The sequence below is a fragment of the Mustela nivalis genome (genome assembly GCF_964662115.1).
Source record: "Mustela nivalis genome assembly, chromosome: 6".
NCBI lineage: Eukaryota > Metazoa > Chordata > Mammalia > Carnivora > Mustelidae > Mustela > Mustela nivalis.
In genome coordinates this window covers 107,343,160-107,365,246 of record NC_139025.1, presented here as the reverse complement: position 1 = coordinate 107,365,246, position 22,087 = coordinate 107,343,160, and the positions used below count along the sequence as shown (strand labels likewise).

The 22,087-nt window shown below is 39.7% G+C and overlaps 1 protein-coding gene and 1 long non-coding RNA gene across 13 annotated transcripts in view; one reads left to right on the top strand and one right to left on the bottom strand.

Annotated features, from left to right (window-relative positions):
- Positions 1-1,266, bottom strand: part of SLTM (SAFB like transcription modulator) — a 62,558-nt gene extending 61,292 nt beyond the window's left edge. For 4 of the 12 annotated variants that reach the window (XM_082733723.1, XM_082733716.1, XM_082733721.1 and 1 more), the window contains exon 1: positions 934-1,266. In XM_082733723.1, coding sequence (XP_082589849.1) covers positions 934-1,095 — 162 coding nt within the window. In that variant the 5' untranslated portion in view covers positions 1,096-1,266. The remainder of the gene's footprint in view (positions 1-933) is intronic. The other 8 variants (XM_082733725.1, XM_082733717.1, XM_082733727.1 and 5 more) reach the window with 4 other exon arrangements.
- Positions 1,267-1,329: 63 nt separating this feature from the next.
- Positions 1,330-21,469, top strand: LOC309866245. Its single transcript, XR_014312521.1, has 3 exons — positions 1,330-2,018; positions 14,243-14,396; positions 21,268-21,469. It is a non-coding gene; the product is annotated as an uncharacterized lncRNA (long non-coding RNA).
- Positions 21,470-22,087: the final 618 nt, after the last annotated feature.

Sequence of the window (22,087 nt, the reverse complement as noted above, 5' to 3'; positions counted from 1 at the left end):
TATCTAAACTTATTTTATAAAAACGAAAAAAAAAAATTAGCAAACCTCAAGCCTCAAGACATTAGAATTGCCAGTCATTTCATAAACCGACTTCAAAAAGAGCAATTAAACTACACGAGTAAGAGAAACTTCCACGGGGATTATCATTAGGTATCAAAATCACAAGGAGTTTTAAATTCTACCGAGTCGAAATAATTAAATATCACGTTATCATACTGAACAAAAGTCTAAATATTCTCAATTGCAGAAAAGTTGCTAGCTATGAAAGTAAATAACTAAAAAGAGTTTTCCTAATTTCTAGAATGCAAACTTATTTCTCCTCTACTACAATTCCAACGCTCACTCAAATAAACCAGAAAGATAATCAGGGATGAAAAAGCAGATTACTGCTCTGATGCAAAAACTGAAAACCCAGCGGAAAACAAACCCTCTCTCTCACCCACCCCTCAACTCCCACTACCAATTCCCCCCCAAGATGGGGAGGAAACGGTTGGGCACAATTAAACGGTAACTTCACAGAAGTCACCAAAGTAACCAGTCCCCTCCGAGGCCAAGAAATGCACGCGCTCACCACCGCTAAAGACTGGGGACCGAGCGCCTCCCGGGTCTCCACGATCGCCCTTGGGAGGCCGCGCCGGCCGTCGACAGCCCTCGCAGCCTGGCGGGGACGTCCCGGGGGAGGCAGGGGCGCGCTCGGCTGCGACGGCCGGTCCCGGGCGGCTCGCGGGCCCCTCGCAGGCCCAGCCAGGCTCGCGGGGGCGGGGGCGCCGCGGAAGGGTCTTTACCCTACTCGCGCGCGCGGGCGCCGCCCGGGGCCTCCCCACGGCGCAGCCCCGCGGGCCCCGGCGGCTGCGGGCGGCCGGGGGCTGCGGCGGAAGTGGGGGCTCCGAGGCGCGGCCTAAGCTCCCATTCCCGGTCCTCGCCGGGCCTCACCTGCTTGAGTCGGGAAACGAGCACAGTCTTCACTCCGGTGATGTCTAAGTTCCGCCGCTTCAGCTCGGACTTGAGATCGATGACCCGCAGATCAGTGATCTTTTTACCTTCCGCCTGACCCGAGGCGGCCGAGGCTGCCACAGCACCGGTAGCGGCAGCCATTTTAGAAGAGCAGCGCGCTGCCGAGGCAGCGAGTGGGCTGCAGGGCGGCGGCAGCAGCGCCAACTTCGACCCAGGCCTCGGCGGCCGCCGGCGCCGCGCAGCGCTGCGCACAATGAGCCGCTGGCCCCGCCCCCTGTCCGCCACCCCAGCGCAACCTGCAGCCGCAGCCAGCACCCGGATGACGGGCGCGCGTGCGCACTGGCGCGGGCGACGGCGCCCGGCGCGCTTCGCGGAGCCGGCCGCGGCCACCTGGGCGGCGCGACCCCATGCGTGGGCTGGAGGTCAGGCACGTCCAACCGCACCAACGTCCGCCGTGGCGCCGTTCTCCCGGCACTTCGTTAGCCATTTTCTGGCAGCGTCTGGAGTCTTGAGCAACAAAAGTGTCAGGCACTTCACGGCATGGATAGTTCGAGTGTTACTCAACACAAACCCAGGGGCGTGTGCGCGCCCTGAACCTCTTCCAGGGAGATACTTTATCACTCCTGCTGAATAATCGAAAAAAATGTGGCCAGTGTGCACTAACGAATTAGGTTCCCCGAGTTGCAATCAAAAGGCCAGAAAGAAACCGTACAGCAGTTTTAGAAAATAAAGAATATAAAGGGCTCTAAGGGTTATAAAACTATAAAGGGCTGGCCTGGGTGACAGGTCCCACTGGCTGGCTCGGGAAAACCATGCTTTCAGCCCAGGGAGGCTTAGTTGATCCCAGGGCTGTCCCGGCTCCCTGGAAAAACAGGACAACTTCCCCTCTGCCTTTGCCTCAGTTTGCCAACCCTTCCGGTGGACCTGAGGGCGCAACACGAAATCGATCACTGAATGAGGAAGTTCATAAGTACTTGTTATCGTTCTCATACACTGTGTTCACTGTTTTGCGGGGGGATCCCAAGAGCAATCACCGTCTTCTTAGGAAGGACCGGCCTGTGCAAGTGAGTACGTATTCGTAACTTTAGTCGGCATTATTAACAAAGCGTAAGAATAGTTCTATCCTATAAATCCATGCACTTATTATGACGCACAATTAAATAGACTGTCATTTTCTGGTTTCTAAAATTTAAATTGATGAGGTCTGTCTCCTTTTATGGTTGTTGTTTTTTTTTTTTTTTTTCTGATTGACTAATTAGATCAGGAGAAGAAAAACTGGACATAATGAAATAATACTTGACATTCGGGTAGTTCTTTACAGTTTATAATGCGCTTTGACATGCAATAACCCTCTTAATCCTTCTGAACTCTGTGGGGTAAATCTATGCGAGGCTTAGAGAGATTAAATGACTTGTGCATGTTCACATAGCTGGTATGTGGCAGAACCGGTGCTCAAATCCAGGTCTCCTGATTCCAAGTCCAGTTCTGGGTCTACTACAACTTGATTCACAGTCATAGAATTTTAGAATTCAAAGGATCTTTAGAAACCTGGCACAGTTCTCTCTCTCTCTCTCTCTCTCAACAGATAAAGATTTTTAGCAATTTATCTGGAGACCCACAACTAGTTATTGGCCAAAATGACACTGAACCTGAGATCTCATTCCAGCGTGTTTCCCACTAAGCCACCATCTGCCTTGTGTCCACTAGTGCACACTGGCCCGCCTTCTGAACACATGTGAATACTTCTAAAGACGCGTTGTAATAACCAAAAACTAATGTGATAGTTAAAGTGAAAGAGTTTTTCTTTTTCTTTTTTTTTTTTAAAGATTTTATTTATTTATTTGACAGAGAGAAATCACAAGTAGATGGAGAGGCAGGCAGAGAAAGAGAGAGAGGGAAGCAGGCTCCCTGCCAAGCAGAGAGCCCGATGCGGGACTCAATCCCAGGACCCTTAGATCATGACCCGAGCGGAAGGCAGCGGCCCAACTCACTGAGCCACCCAGGCGCCCCTGAGTTTTTCTTTGTCTTAAGACAAAATTTAATAATGGAGTTCTCTTTGAAAAGGAGATCTATGCCTTCTGATCTGATGCACTTGAGAAGGATGTTTCACCTGCCAAAATGCCAAGAATGTTTAACCCAAATCTCATTATGAGATTCTAAGGCAATTGTAAAGCATTCAGCAAAATAAAAGCTCTAAACTCTGCAAAAAAGCAGTATTATAAAAGTAAAAGTAGTAGAGCAGTTCTGGAATGAAGATCACTGAAGGGATGTGAAAACTAACTATTGTGTGTGATTGTTGCTCGGATCTTGGATTTTAAAAAAAGCTACTAAATGAACAATTGGGAAATGTGAGACAATTGGGAAATTTGACTGTTTATTCGATTGCATTATAGTACCAATGTTAAATATCTGGAATGTTGTATCAAGGTTATGTTGAATGTCATAGTTCTTAGGACCTACTTGCTGAGGTTCTTAGAAACGAAGTATCTAAAAAAAAAAGAAAAGAAACGAAGTATCTTTCTGTCTGCAATTTACTTTCAAATGGCTTGGATGAGGAGAACAAATGTGGCAATATGTTACAAAGCACTAAAATGAGTGTAGCAAAATGTTAATAATTGAGGAAACAAATGTGGCAAATTTTAATAATTAGGAAATCCAGATGAAGGGCATAAGGTTGTTAACTGTCTACTGTTTAAACTTTTTTTTATAAGTTTGAAGGTAGGGGCACCTGAGTGGCTCAGTGGGTTAAGCCGCTGCCTTCTGCTCAGGTCATGATCTCAGGGTCCTGGGATTGAGCCCGCATTGGGCTCTCTGCTCAGCGGGGAGTCTGCTTCCTCATCCCGCCCCCACCGCCTGCCTCTGCCTATTTGTGATCTCTCTCTGTCAAATAAATAAATAAAATCTTTTTAAAAATTAGGTTGAAGCTATACATAATACATACATAAATCTATTTTTTGTAATGGAAAATAAAATGGAGGAAAAATATTTTTTCCACTTAACAAATAATTTTGTCATTTAACCTATGATTTTTGGTTTTTGAAATTACTTATGTAAATAATTCACTTTTTTTAAAAAGATTTTATTTATTTATTTGACAGAGAGAGATCACAAGTAGGCAGAGAGGCAGGCAGAGAGAGAGGAAGGGAAGCAGGCTCCCTGCTGAGCAGAGAGCCCGATGTGGGACTGGATTCCAGGACCCCGAGATCATGATCTCAGCCGAAGGCAGTGGCTTAACCCACTGAGCCACCCAGGCACCCAATAATTCACCTTTAAATTGATGTTTCTTTCTGTTTTTAAGATTATTTATTTGACAGAGAGAGACAGGAAGACTGAACATAAGCAGAAGGAGTGGGAGAGGGAGAAGCAGGCTTCCTGCTGAGCAGGAAGGGATCATGGGATCATGACCTGAGCCAAAGGCAGACACTTAATGACTGAGCTACCCAAGCACCCCAATGGGTGCTTCTTTTTTTTTTTTTTAATATTTTATTTATTTATCAGAGAGAGAGAGAGGGAGAGCAAGCGAGCACAGGCAGACAGAATGGCAGGCAGAGGAAGAAGGAGAAGCAGGCTCCCTGCCGAGCAAGGAGCCCGATGTGGGACTCGATTCCAGGACTCTGGGATCATGACCTGAGCCGAAGGCAGCTGCCTAACCATCTGAGCCACCCAGGCGTCCCCCAATGAGTGCTTCTTTAATCTGATGTTTTTTCCTGTTTTCCTGCATCAAGAATACTACTTAAAAGTAATAGCCTATATTTTATTGTAGAAAGCCACTTGCCATTTATTGAATACTTTTGCACCCATTATGGGTTTCGTTTTTGTTTGTTTAAAGATTTTATTTATTTATTTGACAGAGAGAGATCACAAGTAGGCAGAAAGGCAGGCAGAGAGAGAGAGAGAAATGCAGGCTCCCCACGGAGCAGATAGCCCGATGAGGAGCTGGATCCCAAGACCCTGGGATTATGACCTGAGCCGAAGGCAGAGGCTTTAACCCACTGAGCCACCCAGGCGCCCCTTGTTTTTGTTTTTATATAAGCTCATCATTTAAGAAATATCTGTTGAATATTTACTATCTGTTAGGCTAGCCAGGTTCTAGGAACATAAGGATAAACCTGATCTATCTTGTTCACCATTGTGTGGGCTCCTAACACAATGTAGACTCTCAGTAATAAATTGCTTGAAGGAGAATAGACACAGTGCTCTGACAGCCTATAGGAGGAAAATTTAATCCCTAGAAGGATAGATAGAATGTTCTTTATTTTATAGACAAGAAACCTGAGGTTCAAAATGTCAATAATTGGTCCAAGATTATAGAGTTAGTAAAAGGAGATCCAAGATGATTTCAAATCCATTGCATTATTTTTGTTGCAATGTCTTGTTTTCCATCAAAGTTTATTTGCTAGTCCCAAAGAGAACTTTCTGCCTTCTTCCTAGTGCTAATTCCCAGTTTCTCCTATTCATTGTTTTTTTAAGAGAACTGAGTGTCTGCTTACCATCTTCCTATCCAATATCATTGTTTCTTACCCTCAATTTCTAATAGGCTTTAAAAAACGTTCCCATCTTCTGATCAGGAGGGAGACAAACCATAAAAGACTCTTTTTTTTTTTTTAAGATTTTGTTTATTTATTTGACAGAGAGAGATCACAGTAGACAGAGAGGCAGGTGGAGAGAGAGAGAGAGGGAAGCAGGCTCCCTGCTGAGCAGAAAGCCCAATGCGGGACTCGATCCCAGAACCCTAAGATCATGACCTGAGCTGAAGGCAGCAGCTTAACCTACTGAGCCACCCAGGCGCCCCCCCTTTTTTAAGCCATAAGAGACTCTTAATCTCACAAAGCTAACAGGTTTGGGGGGGTGGGGGAGAGAGAGGGTGCTGGGGTTATGGACTTTGGGGAAGGTATGTGCTATGAAGTGTGTAAACCTGGTGATTCACAGACCTGTACCCCTGGGGCTAATAATACATTATATGGTAATTTTAAAAATTTAAAAATATATTAAAAAAAACTTTCCCATCTTCCAATATATTTGGTTGGCCCAAATATTTACTATTGGCAGGTGTTAAGATGTTGTGTCCTTTCCCTAATGGAAACTGTATAGCTTCTGGTAATAACTGAAGAGGTAAATCAGACAACCCCCCCCTCTAAAAATAACAAAAATACTTGACAAAATAGAAAGTTCAAATTTGTTTTCTTAATGATTTTCTATGTTTTGTTACATTAATTACTGTGAGAGATGTGTTAAGAATTTCACAACAAGGGATGCCTGGGTGGCTGTCAGTTAAGCGTCTACCTTTGGCTCAGCTCATGATTCCTGGGTCCTGGGATAGAGCCCCATGTTGGGCTCTGGGATATCTAATAGATTTAGATATAGATATAGATAGAAAATCTTACACAGTTATGGAGGCTAAGAAATCCCAAGATCCTCCATCTGCAATCTGGAGTTATATCTTGGTGTATTTTTTTTTAAGACCTTTCTTTCTTTCTTTCTTTCTTTCTTTCTTTCTTTCTTTCTTTCTTTTTTTATTTGACAGAGATCACAATATGCAGAGAGGCAGACAGAGACAGAGAGGAGGAAGCAGGCTCCCTGCTGAGTAGAGAGCCCAATGTGGGGCTCAATCCCAGGACCCTGAGATCACGACCTGAGGCCAAGGCAGAGGCTTAACCCACTGAGCCACCCAGGAGCCCCTTGGTGTATGGTTTTAATAAAAATGTATCCCACTTGGGTTTTGTTGAACTTCTTGAATCTACAGATCAAGATTTCCTGGTGCTCCTGGGTGGCTCAGAAGTTAAGCATCCAACTCTCGATCTCAGCTTAGGTCCTGATCTCGGAGTCCTTAAGTCAAGACCCCTGTTGGCTCCATGCTGGATGTGGATGCTACTTAAAATAATTTTTAAAGGGCGCCTGGGTGGCTCAGTGGGTTAAGCCACTGCCTTCGGCTCGAGTCATGATCTCGGGGTCCTGGGATCGAGTCCCGCATCAGGCTCTCTGGTGGGGGGCCCGCTTCCTTCTCTCTCTGCCTGCCTCTCTGCCTACTTATGATCTCTCTCTGTCAAATAAATAAAATCTTTTAAAAAAATAATAATAATTTTTAAAATGTTAAAGAAGATTTCCTGACCTTATATCCACAAAAGTCAGTGGTATAAATCCAACCCAAGTCTGAAGGCCAGAACACCAGGGGAGCCAGTGATGCAAATTTTAGTGCAAGGACAGAAAGCTGATGTCCCAGCTCAAGCAGGGAAGTTTGATGATTTGAAGGTCAGCCCTCAGGTTTGTCTCTTCTCAAAAGATAATATTAGAAGAATATTATCATGATCTTGGATTAGGAAAAAAAACTATACGGATACAAAAGAACTAACTACAAAGGGGAAAAAAAAAGTATTTGGCTACATTAAAATTAAGAATTTCTGCTCATCAGAAGCAACCATTAAGAGAATAGAAGGGAAGCCATGGAGTGAAAGATATTTGTAACACATATAACCAATGGTGGGTACATAACTAGAATCTACAAAGAACTCCTACAAATTAAGACACCAATTCAGTGGGGCAGTGGGGGGATGGCCAAGCCTTTTTTTTTTTTTTTTTTAAATTTGTTTGAGAGGAAATGTGAAGGGGAAGAGCAGAGGGAGAGGGAGAGAGAGAGGCAGACTCTCCCCTGAGAGAGATTCCAACACAGGGTTCTGTCCCAGAACCCTTGATCTCATGACCTGAGCTGAAGGCAGACACTTAACCAACTGAGTGACCCAGGTGCCCCAAAAATGATCAAGTCTAAAAACATACTTCACCAAAGAGAAAAGTCGGATGGCATACATACACACAAACACAAATGCACACGCACGTGTAGGTGATCAATCTCATTAATAATCAGGAAATTATATCTTATAACTGCAATGGTATCTCTTTATACCCTGGCACAATGCCTAAATCAGAGAAACTAACAATGCTAAGTGTTGGTAAAGATGTGGAGTAATTGGAACTGGGATTAAATGGGAGTAAAAATGGATACAACCACTTTAGAAAAGCTTAGAGGGGTGCCTGGGTGGCTCAGTCATTAACCGTCTGCCTTCGGCTTGGGTCATGATTCTAGGGTCCCGGAATCCAGTCCCAAGTTGAGCTCCCTGCTCAGTGGGGAGTCTGCTTCTCCCTCTGCCGCTGCTTGTATTCCCTCTCTTGCTGTCTCTCTCTCTGTGTCAAGTAAATAAGCGGAATCTTTAAGTTAAAAAAAAAAAAAAAGGAAGGACGGAAGAAAGAAAGAAAAAATAGTTTAGAATTATCTAACAAATTTAGAGAACCACATGTTTTTTGACCCAGAAATTCACTCAAGTAAATAGTTTATGGGAAAACATACTACATAGCAGTATTATTTGTAATAGCCCCAACCTAGAAACCCAGCAAATGTCAATTAATAGTAGAAGAGGTAGGGACGCCTGGGTGGCTCAGTGGGTTAAGCATCTGACTCTTGGTTTCAGGTCAGAACATGATCGCTGGGGCAGGGGCTCAACCTGGCATAGAGCTCTGCGGTTAGCATAGTCTGCTTGTCCCTCTCCCTGTCCCCCCATCTCTTTCTCTCTCATAAATAAATAAATAAATAAATAAAACACCATATTGTGTATCTATACCTACACATCCAGGAAGCCAGACACAAGCCTCCAGCCCAGATACTAGAAGGCAGAAGCATCCAGCACACATGATCTCAGATAAACAACCCTCCACAGCTCAAGCTGAATTTAGAAACCTGGGTATTTCCCCTGAGGGGTTGCACTTTGTGATAGAAAAGAACTATCTCCTATTTGTGATAGGAGGTACTGCAATACCAGGTCAAATGCGTGGAGTAGACAAAGCTCCTATTCCATCTCCTTGGTCCAAAAACCCACTTAATAGATTGTCCTCAGAGGACATATCATATTAAACTGAAAAGAACAGATACTGCACTTGATCTTAGCCAAAAGGCCAAAAAGTAATTGCTTAACTTTTATTCTTTTGTTTTAAAATAATTATAGATTCACAGGAAGTTACAAAAATGGTAGAGTTCCCATGAACCCTTCATCCAGTTTCTCCAAATATTGAAATATATATTATATACTATAATATTGAAATAAGGCATTAATATTGGTATAATGTGTGTATATATTTTTACATTATTTTTCTCATACAAAGATTCCTGATGCACTTTAATGAAGACCCAGAACTATTCCATCACTACAGATATTTCCCCGTGTCACTTCTTTATAGTTACACCCACTCCTTTCTCCCACCCCCACAAGCCTAACCCCTTGGCAACTGCTGATCTATTCTCTGTCTCTGTAATTTTTTCACTTGAACAATGTTACACAAATGGAATCATAGAATATGTGACCCATTGAAAGTATCTTTTCTTTCCTTAGCATAAGTCCCTTGAGATCCAAGCTGTTTCATATGGTAACAGTTTGTTCCTTTTTGTTGCTGAGTAGTTTTCCATCATATGAATGTACCACGGTCTGGGTTTTGTGTGAACTCTAGTCATTTTTCTGGGGCAAATGCCCAGGAGTGTGAAAGGCATGTCAAAAACAAAAGCTTAGTATTGCTAATAAAAAGAACCTCCAAGGTGGGCGCCTGGGTGGCTCAGTGGGTTAAGCCGCTGCCTTCGGCTCAGGTCATGATCTCAGGGACCTGGGATCGAGTCTCTGCTCAGCAGGGAGCCTGATTCCTCCTCTCTCTCTCTGCCTGCCTCTCTGCCTACTTGTGATCTCTCTCTGTCAAATAAATAAATAAAATCTTAAAAAAAAAAAAAAAAGAACCTCCAAAAGTAGAAAACAAATAGTCATGCTGTATGTATGCTTCATTTTTTAATAAAATGCCAGACTCTTCTGGTGTGGCTTTACCATTTTATATTTCCAACAGCAATTTACGAGACTTCTAGGTTTTCCATATTCTTACCAGTGTTTGGTATTTTCACTTTTTAAAATTTTAGCTGTTTTATTAGGTATGTAATGATGTGTCATCAAAAGTTGGGACTTTTAGGGGCGCCTGGGTAGCTCAGTGGGTTAAAGCCTCTGCCTTTGGCTCGGGTCATGATCCCAGGATCCTGAGATCAAGCCCCGCCTTGGGCTCTCTGCTCAGTGGGGAGCCTGCTTCCCTCTCTCTCTCTCTGCCTGCTTCTTTGCCTACTTGTGATCTCTGTCAAATAAATAAATGAAATCTTTCAAAAAAATTCTTTTTAATGGGGAAGTATAATTATCTCATCACCATTTGTTGAAAAAAACTATTCTTTCCATGCCAAATTAATCTTAGCAACATTGTTGATACTCAGTTGATTGAGGATGCCTAAGTGGCTCAGTTGGTTAAGGGTCTGCCTTCAGCTCAGGTCCTGATCCAGGGGTCCTGGGATCTAGTCGTGTGTTGGGCTTCTTGTTCATTGGGGAGCCTGCTTCTCCTTCCCCCTGCTCATGCTCTCTCTCTGATAAATAATTTTTTTTAAGATTTTATTTATTTATTTGACAGAGAGAAATCACAAGTAGTCGGAGAGGCAGGCAGAGAGAGAGAGAGGGAAGCAGGCTCCCTGCTGAGCAGAGAGCCCGATGCGGGACTCGATCCCAGGACCCTGAGATCATGACCTGAGCCGAAGGCAGCGGCTTAACCCACTGAGCCACCCAGGCGCCCCTAAATAATTTTTCTTAACAAAAAAGAATAAACTCGGTTTATCTATTTCTAGACACTTTTGTGCTCCTTTGAGCTACATGTCTATCCTTGCAGGATTGCCACACTGTCTTGGTTATTGTAGCCTTATAATAACTCTTGAAATTAGATAGTGTGAGTACCCAAATTTGTTCTCCTTTTTGGAAATCATTTTGCTCTTTGAGATCCTTTACATTTCTGTATAAATTTAAGAATCCATTTTTCAATGTCTATGAAAGATCTTACAGGATTTTAATTGGGATTGTGATGAATCTATAGATCAATTCAGAGAAATACATTTTAACAGTATTGTCTTCCAAATGTGTATGTGGTATTATCTCTCCATTTAGTTCAATCCTCTTTACTGTCTCTGAGCAATGAGTAATAACCTTCAACATACAAACATTGCATTTATTTTGTTAGATTTAGTCACAAATATTTCATGTTTTTGATGCTATTATAAATTATATGATTTTCTTAGCTTCATTTTAAAAGTACTTGTCAACAGTATACAGAATACAATCAATTATGGTACATTGATCCTGAGTCCTGATACCTTTTGAAACTTGCAAATTATAGCAACTCTTTTTATAGATTCTCTTTTTCTTTCCAGATAGACAATAACTCTTTTTCTCCAATCCATCTGACTTTCTTTTTTTTTTTTCCTCCTTTGCCTTCTTGAACCTCACAGTAGAGAGGTATACAAATGGTGAGAGCACATTTTCTTGCACTGTTCCAGATCTTAAGAGGAAAGTATTTGATCTTTAAATGTAAGTATGATCTTAGCTCTAGTTTTTTCTTTTTTCTTTTTTTTTTTTAAGATTTTATTTATTTATTTGACAGACAGAGATCACAGGTAGGCAGAGAGGCAGGCAGAGAGAGAGGAAGGGAAGTAGGCTCCCTGCTTCACAGAGAGCCTGATGTGGGGCTTGATCCCAGGACCCCGGGATCATGACCTGAGCTGAAGGCAGAGGCTTTAACCCACTGAGCCACCCAGGCACCCAGCTATAGATTTTTCATAGATGTTCTTTGTCAAGTTTAGGAACTTCCCTTCTATTTGTAGTTTACTTAGAATTGTTATCATAATTGGATGTTGAATTTTGTTGTTTTAAAGGTTTTTTAATATTTATTAATTTGAGAGAGACAGCACAAGACAGGGAGGGGAGGGAGGCAGATGGAGAGGGAGAAGCAGACTCTCTGCTGAGCTGGGCACTTGACAAGGGGCTGGATCCCAGGACATGGAGATCATGACCTGAGCTGAAGGCAGATGCTTAACCATATGAGTCACCCAGGAGCCCAGATGCTGAATTTTGTTAAATAATTTTTCTGTATCTACTGGATGATCATATGGTTTTTTCTTTTTTTTTTTTTTAAGATTTTATTTATTTATTTGACATACAGAGATCACAAGTAGGCAGAGAGGCAGGCAGAGAGAGAGAGAGAGGAAGGGAAGCCGACTCCCTGCTGAGCAGAGAGCCCAATGCGGGTGCTTGATTCCAGGACCCTGGGATCATTACCTGAGCCGAAGGCAGAGGCTTTACCCCACTGAGACACCCAGGTGCCCCTGAAGTCTCTTTTATAAGAGCATTAATCCTATTCATGAGGACTCTGCTTACATATGAATGGGGGGACACAAACATTCAATCTATAGCAAATTTGCATACCATTTAAACTATACAATTCAGTGATTTTTAGTAAATTGACAAAGTTGTACAACTGTCTCCACAATCCAGTTTTAGAGCATTTCTATCACACCAAAATAATTTCTCATGCCCATTTGAAGTCACCTTTGTTCCCACATCCCAGCCCTAGGCAACCACTAATATACTTTATTTTCCTATAGATTTGCCTTTTCTGGACATTTCATATGAATGGAATTATACAGCATGTGTTATGCATCTAGGTTCTTTGAGATTTATTCATCCTGTAGCCTGTGTGTCAGTTGTTTGTTCCTATATCCTGCTGACATTGTTCCATTACATAGATATAACTACCACATTATGGTTAACTCTATGCTAGTTGATAGACATTTGGATTGTTTCCACTTTAAACTCTTATGAATAATGTTGCTATGAAAATTTGTATACAAGTCTTTGTGTAGACTTGTTCTCATTTTCGTGGATAGACATCTAGGAGTGGAATTGCTGGGTTTTATTATAAATTTATGTTTAATTTCTAAGAAACTGCCCTCGTAGCTGTACCATTTATATGTCCATCAGCAACATATGAGGGTTCTATTTCTCCATATCTTTGCCAATACTTGTTTATTCTCTTTTTGATTATAGCCATACTAGTGGGTGTGAAGTGGTATTTTGTTGGAGTTTTAATTTGTATTTCCTTAATTACTAATATATTAAGCATCTTGTCATGTGCTTCATTCATATATTTTCTTTTGTAAAATGCCTATTCAAATCTTTGTCCATTTCTAATTGGGTTGTTTGGGGGTTTCTTTTAAATGTCTATCACTACTTTTTCTATTTATGGGATTTCTAATTGTATTTTATAATTTTATTTGTTTTATAATTTCTTGTTATTTTTCATAAACATGTGTTACTTCTTCATTGATCTCTTTGAGGATCTTTAATTAATTATATTTTCTTTAGTTTTAATGGAAAATTTCAAACATAGACAAGTGGAAAAAGTGTATAGCGAATGTTCATGAATTTATCACACATCTTAATATGTCTCCCATCTCTTTGTGAGGTTGGTTCTTTAGAAAACCTTGTCTTGGTTACACGAGACACACCTATTGAAACCCTTCTCACATGTAACGAGTTTCCCCATGTACATGGTACCGTTGGGATAGTATGGCTTCTCTATGTCATGCAATAACTGATCTCTTTATATCCATGGTTTTTGTCTTACCCAGCCTTTGGATTTCAGATAAGCTATACATTCCAATAGGAGGGGATGATATTCAGGAGGTTTTATGTACAGAATAACCCTCTTGCAAAGCTTATGTCTTGACTTGGTGAGAGATCACATGGTCCTAAACCTCCTAGAAGAATTTTGTAATAAGAGATTATGGGAGAGTTCATTACCAGACTCCACTTTGGCTTCTATATCAACCTCCCTCTCATATGTTTACTTTTAGTTGAGCTCACCTCCTTTCTTTTTTAAAATAAGTGCTCTCTACATCCAATGTGGGGCTTGAACTCACAACCCTGAGATCAAGAGTCACATGTTCCACCCACTGAGCCAGCAAGACACCCCAAGCTCACTTTCTCTTTCTCTCTCTCTCTCCTTTCTTTCCTTTCTTCCTTCCCTCTTAGATTGATTTGTTTATTTTAGAGAGAGAGATAGAAAGGGGGAGGTGAGTGGCAGAGGGGGAGAGAGAGAGAAAACTTTAAGCAGACTTCCTGCTGAGCATAGAGCCTGACATAGGCATCAATCTCATCAATCTCATCAATCTCATCAAACCCTGAGATCGTGACCTGAAACAAAACCAAGAGTCAGATGCTCAACCAACTGAGCCACCCAGGCACCCCTGACCTCCTTTCTTGAAGAGCTATAGATCTCACTGTGGTAAAGGTCACCCCAGCTTCCTTTCCTTCACAAAACTCACTATGGGAATTATTGTAGGGATGTTGTTAAGAATGTTTACTGTCATACAGTGTCCCTTTAATGGTGATATTTCTTTCAGGTTTCAATATAAGGAAAATTTCTGCTTCTGAGACATATTACCCTAATGACTCTTGTGAATCTTATAACTGATCACATTTACTCATTGGCTTTGACTGAAAGGATTCTAAAACTAAACTTGTGGCTCACATCTAAAAATTGTCCAGGATTCTACGGTATGTATTTCTTGTGTCATCTCATAACTAATTCAGGCTGAATTTTGATGTCTTCCTTTGTCATTGTTTTTCTAAAGTGTTAATCTTTTTAAATTTCTACCCTGGTATTATTTTTATTCATGTAAGTCAAAAAATAAATGCAATTATAGAATAGGGCTAGGAATGTTTTCACACGCACAAGAAATGTTTTAAAGTAGCACCTGTATCACGGAATTAATGAATACTTTACATTTTAACATAAAGTCATAGTTTCAGATTTTTAGATTGTATCTCTAAGCTTATTCTCATCATTAATCAGGTTTTTGTTGCACAGTCCAAAAGTGGAGAAGTAGAAAATATTCGTCCTGGGGCGCCTGGGTGGCTCAGTGGGTTAAAGCCTCTGCCTTTGGCTCAGGTCATGATCCCAGGGTCCTGGGATTGAGCCCTGCGTCGGGCTCTCTGCTCAGTGGGGAGCCTGCTTCCTCCTCTCTCTCTGCCTGCCTCTCAGCCTACTTGTAATCTCTGCCTGTCAAATAAATAAATAAAATCTTTAAAAAAAAAAAAGAAAGTATTCGTCCTATAACAAACATTTTAATTTTATTTTTCTAATTTTTAAAAAAAGATTTCTTTAATTTACTTGACAGAGAGCTAGAGAACACATGTTGGCAGAGCAGCAGACAGAGGGAGAGGGAGAAGCAGGCTCTCTGCTCAGTAGAGATACAGGGCTTGAACCCAGGACCCTGAGACCATGACCTGAGCCAAAAGCAGAGGCTTAACCCACTGAGCCACCCAGGAGCCCCAAGACCCATTGCAATTCTTAAACATTCTTAAACATTCATACAGAGATGAGTAAAGCAAAGGTCATACAGAGATGACCTTTACAAGGTCACAGTAGAGTGAGAGAAGGGTAAATAGATTAATAAAATATTCTAAATTCTCTAATAGTGGTTATAAACATAAGTTTATTAATAGAAAGTGGGGAAACATGGACTCTAATTGAAAAGCTAAAAAAAGATTCAGAGGTTATGACATTGGCTTTGTTTTTGTGTTAGGGGAAAAGGTATTAGTCTTACTATTAACTCTGATATTAGCTGAAAGTTTTTTAAAGATGCCTTGTTTTAGAATGAATGATTTAGAATTTTTTTCCCATTCTTTGTTTTCCATAAGTTATCATGAAAGGGTGTTGAATATTGTCAAGTGATTTTTTTTTAATCTTTAGAGATGATGATATACTTTTCTTTTTTAGTGTAATGATATGATAAATTATATTGATTGATATTTTATCAAACCACCCATGTATTCCTGTGATAAAATACACTCATTCATGGTGTATTATTGTCTTTTTTTATATATGGCTAGATTTGATTTACTAAAATTTTGGTAAAGATTTAGACATCTATGTTCATGAGGGATGTTGGTCTAAGTTTTCTTATAATATTTTTGCTCTTGGTTTTAGGGAAATGGTGGCCCCATAAATGAGTTGAGATGTATTTACTTTTGTATTATCTATAAGAGTTTGTATAGGATTGGTATTCTTTGTTCCTTAAATATTTCATAGACTTCATCAGAGAAGTCATCTGGACCTCAAGTTTTCTTTAAGGAATTTTAAAACAATGAATTCAATGTATGGATCTGAAATGAAATCCTTTTCCTCATTCGATGTTGGCAATTTATTTCTTCTTTTTTTTTTTGTTAATCCTTAAATAGTCTGGTTATTAGTTTATCTGTTTTACTGATAGCTTAGAGAACCAGGTTTCACTGATTCCTATTACTTTTGTTTTCTATTTCATTGATTTCTGCTATTTTTGTGGGGTTTTTTTGTTGTTTTTATGTGTGTGTGTGTTTGTTTTTATCTTTGGCCCCTTTTCCCATTTCTCTTAACCTCCCAACCCCTGCCTTTGGCAACCACCAATCTGTTCTCTGTATCTGTGATCTTGTTTTTGTTTCTTTCTTTAGATTACAGATATAAGAAAGATTATACAGTATTATTCTCTCTCTGTCTGACTTAATTCACTTAGCATAATGCATCAAAGTTCACCTATATTGTCACAAATGACAAGATTTCCTTCCTTTTTATGTGCTAATAATAATCCATCGTCTATATATACCACAATTTCTTTAGCCATTCATCCGTCAGTGGACATTTAGGTTGTTTCCACATCTTGGCTACTGTAAATAGTGCTCGGTGAACATGAGAATACATAGATCTTTTCAAGTTGTTGTTTTTTTTTTTTTTTTTACAGAGAGAAATCACAAGTAGACGGAGAGGCAGGCAGAGAGAGAGAGAGAGGGAAGCAGGCTCCCTGCTGAGCAGAGAGCCCGATGCGGGACTCGATCCCAGGACCCTGAGATCATGACCTGAGCCGAAGGCAGCGGCTTAACCCACTGAGCCACCCAGGCACCCTCAAGTTGTTGTTTTTATTTTCTTTGGATAAATACCCAGAAGTGAAATTTCTCAATCATATATAGTAGCTCTATTGTTAATTTTTTTAGGAACCTCTGTACTGTTTTCCGTAATGATTGTACCAATTTATATTCCTACCCACATTGTGCAAGGGTTCCCTTTTCTCCACATTCTCTCCGACACTAGTTATCTCTTGTCTTTTTAAACTAGTCATTCTAATCAATGTGAGGTGATATCTTAATGTGGTTGTGACTTGCATTTTCCTGATAATTAGTGATTTTGAGCATCTTTGCCTGTGTCTGTTTGCCATCTGTATGTCTTTGGAGAAATGTGTATTCAGGTCCTCTGTTCATTTTTTCATTGCATTGTTTGGGGGTTTTTGCAACTGAATTACATGCATATTTATATATTGTGGATATTGACTTCTTATCAGTGTATATAATCTGCAAGTATTTCTCCCATTCAGTAGAATGACTTTTTATTTTTATGTATTTATTTATTTTTAAAGATTTAATTAATTAATTAATTTGAGAGAGAGAGCATACATGAGTGTATATGAGGGAGCAGGCAGAGGCAGAGTGGAAAGTAGAAAGAATCTGAAGCAGACTCCATACTGAGCCCAAAGTCAGATCATGACCTGAGCCAAAACCAAGAGCTGGGTACTTAACCCACTATGCCACCCAGGCATACCCCCTTTTTTTTGTTGACTGTTTTCTTTGCTGTTCAGCTTTTTAGTTTTTATGTAATCTCACTTGTTTTTCTTTCTGTTATTTTTACTTTCAGTGTCAGATTTTAAAAACCATCACCAAGACCTATATTAAACTTCCCACCAATGTTTTCTTATAGGGGTTTTATGGTTTCAGGTCTTATATTCAAATATTTAATCCATTTTTTTAAAAAGATTTTTATTTATTTACTTGACAGACCGAGATCACAAGTAGGCAGAGAGGCAGGCAGAGATAGAGGAGGAAGCAGGCTCCCCGCAGAGCAGAGAGCCCAATGTGGGGCTCGATCCCAGGACCCTGGGATCATGACCTGAGCCAAAGGCAGAGGCTTTAACCCACTGAGCCACCCAGGCGCCCCTATTTAATCCATTTTTAATTGATTTTTGTATATGCTATACGATAGTGTTCTAGTTTTATTCTTTCGCATGTGACTGTTCAGTTTCCCCGACACCGTTTATTGAAGAGGCTATCTTTTCCCCATTGTATATTTTTGTCTCCTTTATTCTAACTTAATTGACCATATATTTGTGGGCTTATTTCTGGCTCTCTGTTCTTTTCCATTGACCCATGTGTCTTTTTATGCCAATACCATACTATTTTGATTACTAAAGCTTTCTAAGTTGACCCTTGGACACAAGTTTGAACTGCATGGATTCACTTATAATGCAGTTTTTTCTATACAGTATAGTAATGTAAATGTATTTTCTCTTCCTCATGGTTTTCTTAATAACTTTTTTCTAGCTTACTTTATTTATAATAATATAGTATATGATACATATAACATATGTAATGTTTTAATTTACTGTATTATCAGTAAGACTTTTGGTCGACAGCAGGCTATTTGTAGCTAAGTTTTGGGAAGTCTAAAGTTACGCAAGGATTTTTGACTGCCTGGGAGTTGGTGCTCCTAACCCTGTGCTGTTCAAGGAGCGACTGTAATAGAGTTCGAAATCAAGGACCATCATGCCTCCAACTTTGTTCTTCTTTCTAAAGATTGCTTTGGCTAGGGGCACCTGGGTGGCTCAGTGGGTTAAAGCCTCTGCCTTCGGCTCAGGTCATGATCTCAGGATCCTGGGATCGAGCCCCGCATCGGGCTCTCTGCTCAGCGGGGAGCCTGCTTCCTTCTCTCTCTCTGCCTGCCTCTCTGCCTGCTTGTGATCTCTCTCTGTCAAATAAATAAAATAAAATTAAAAAAAAAAAAGATTGCTTTGGCTATTCCAGATCTTTTGTGACTCCATATAAATTTTAGGATTGTTCTATTTCTGTGAAAAACAGCATTGTAATTTTGATCAGGATTTCATTGAATCTGTAGCTTGCTTTGGGTAATACGGACATTTTAACAATAGTAGTTCTTTCATTTCATGAGCATGCAATATCCTTCCACTTAAATTGTGTTCACTTCAATTTTTTCCCTTAATCTCTTGTAATTTTCAGTATAGAAGTCTTTCACCTACTTGGTTAAATTTATCCCTAGGTATATTAGTCTTTTTGATGTAACCGTAAATTGCATTATTTTCTTAATTTATTTTTCTTATAACTTGTAATTAGTGTAGAAAAATGCAACGAGGGGCGCCTGGGTGGCTCAGTGGGTTAAGCCGCTGCCTTCGGCTCAGGTCATGATCTCAGGGTCCTGGGATCGAGTCCCGCATTGGGCTCTCTGCTCAGCAGGGAGCCTGCTTCCTCCTCTCTCTCTCTGCCTGCCTCTCTGCCTATTTGTGATCTCTCTCTGTCAAATAAATAAATAAAATCTTAAAAAAAAAAAGAAAATGCAACTATTTCTATGTATTGATTTTTTATCCCACAACATTACTGAATTCATTTATTGTAACAGTTTTCTGATAGAGTCTTTAGGATTTTCTATGTACAGTATCATGCCATCTGCAAATAGTGACAGTTTTACTTCTTCCTTACCAATGTATGATGCCTTGTGTTTATTTTTCTTGCCTAATTACTGTGACTAGGTCTTCTGATACTATGTGGAATAAAAGTAGAGAACATACTCGTGTTGTTCCTGATCTTAGAGCTTTTCCACTGAGTATGATGATAGCTGTGGGCTTGTTGTATATTGCCTTTATTATATCAAGGCGCATTCCCTATATACCGACTTTGTTTAGAGTTCTTTTTATCCTTAGTGGGTGCTGAGATTTATCATACTCCTTTTCTGCATCTATTGAAATGATCATGTAATTTTTCTCCTTTTTTGTTAATGTGGTATATCACATTGACAGATTAGCAGGTGTTGAGCCATCCTTACATTGCTGGAATAAATCCTGCTTGATCATGGCATATAACCCTTTTAATGTATTGTTGAATTTGATTTGCTAATATTTAATTGAGGGTATTTGCTTCTATGTTCACCAAGGGTATTGGCCTGTAATTTTCTTTTTTGTAGTATCCTTGTCTAGTTTTGGAATCAGGCTAATGCTGACCTCCTAAGATGAAATTGGAAGAGGTCCCTCCTCTTCTACTTTTGGAAGAGTTTGAGAAGAATTGATTATTACTCATTCTTTGAATATTTGGTAGAACTCACCCATGAAGGCATCTGGTCTTGGGTTTTATTTATTGGGAGGTCTTTCCTTTATTGATTCTATTTACTTTTTAGTAATTAATCTGTTCAGATTTTTTAATTTCATGATTCAGTCTTTGTAGATTGTGTACGTTTCTAGGAATTTATCCATTTTTTTCTAAGTTCATTTTTTCAGTTTTCCATTTCATTTCTGCTCTTATTTTTCTTGTCTGAAATATTTACTGTTTATTTTGTTTCCCATAAGTTTATTTTGTTTTCCAGAGATTATATTATTTTGTTAAATATTTTATTCATTTGAGAGAGAAAGAAAGAACATGACCTGGGGGGAGGAGAGAGAGAGTGAGAAGCAGACTCCCCACTGAGCAAGGAGCCCAATACAGGGCTCAATCCTACGACCCCTACGTCATGACCTGAGCTGAAGGCAGAACCATCTGAGCCACCCAGGTGCCCCACCAGAATTTATATTACATATAAACACAATAACGTAGTACATAGACATAACAGATCTCAGATGATTTCTATAAATAAAATTTCAAGCACAATGTCCTGAACACAATTAAAGATGAGGCACACACACACAGACACATACAGGTACACACATACACATACACAAAAGATGAATAAATACACAAAGAGACAAAGTGCCATGTGTTAAAATGAGCAGGAGAACCAAACAGAAGAAAACAGTTCACAGGGACTCCAGAAATTGTAATTATCAGGTATAGACTTTGTAAGGCAACTAAGATCATTGACGCAAATCAAACTGAGGGCACTTGGGTGGCTCAGTCTGTTAAGCATCCAACTCTTGATTTCAATTCAGGTCATGATCTCAGGGTTGTGAGATTGAGCCCCACATTGGGCTCTGTGCTGGGCGTCGAGCCTGTTTAAGATTCTCTCACTCCCTCTCCCTCTGTCCCTCCTTCTCTCTTAAGAAAAAAAAAGTGACATAGCAGATGTTGGGGAAAAAATAGAAATCCCAGAAATGAAAATATGTAATACCAAATTTTAAAAAATGGTTTAGTATATTAGTCGCAATTGAAGAGAGAATTACGTGACTAGGATAAATTTCAGAAGAAATTATCCAGAATGAAGCTGGCGGTAATTAGATATTGTATAAATAATATATTGTTTTACTATTTATTATATTATTACTAATAAATATATTTTATAAATAATACAATATAAGAAACCAGAGACCTATTACCTGACTGAAGTGAGAGTTTCTAACATATTTAGTTGGAGTCCCAGAAGAGAAAGAGAAGAAATGGATCTGAGGCAATATTCTGAAGACATGATTGCTGATAATCCACTAATTCAAGAAGCCTTACAAAGTCCAAGCAGAATATGTAAAAATAAATCCTCATCTAAACATGTAACAATGAAACTTTAGTAAATCAAGACAAGGAGAAAAATGTTCAAATACCTAGAAAAAAACAGATTAGCCACTGACATCTCAATGATGCAATCTTCAAAAGACAGTGAAATGGTATTTTCATGGTACTGCGGGAAAATAAGTATCATCCTAGAAATGCTTCAGTAATGAAGACAAAATTAATGTATTTTCAAGGTAAGTAAGATATTGTCAGTAGAAGATAAATGTTATAGAATATTCTATAAGTCATTCATCATGCAGAAGGAAATCTTGCCTGAAAGATCAGATGCAGAAAGCAATGACGACCAAATAAAATAATAATTCTAATGGTAAATCTAAATCACATTGACTTTGAAAATATGGGATGTGAGAAAGTAATAATTTCTTGTGGCATTTAAATAATAACAGTTATAATACGTAATAAAACATATTGTAATTAATGTGTGTGTATGTGTCTGGGGTGTGTATGTGGTAAATGTTGTTAAAATATTTGTGGATTCTCCCCAGAAGGATAATAAAGGGAGCAATATTAGGTTATTAGTTAAGTAAGGATTACTTTCTAAGGTAACCACTAAGAGATTGAAACAGGGAGTAACCACACAGAGATGCCACTACCCACTTTCTACCCACTAGGATGACCATAATAAAAAGACACATTAACAAGTTGGCAAGGATATGGAGAAA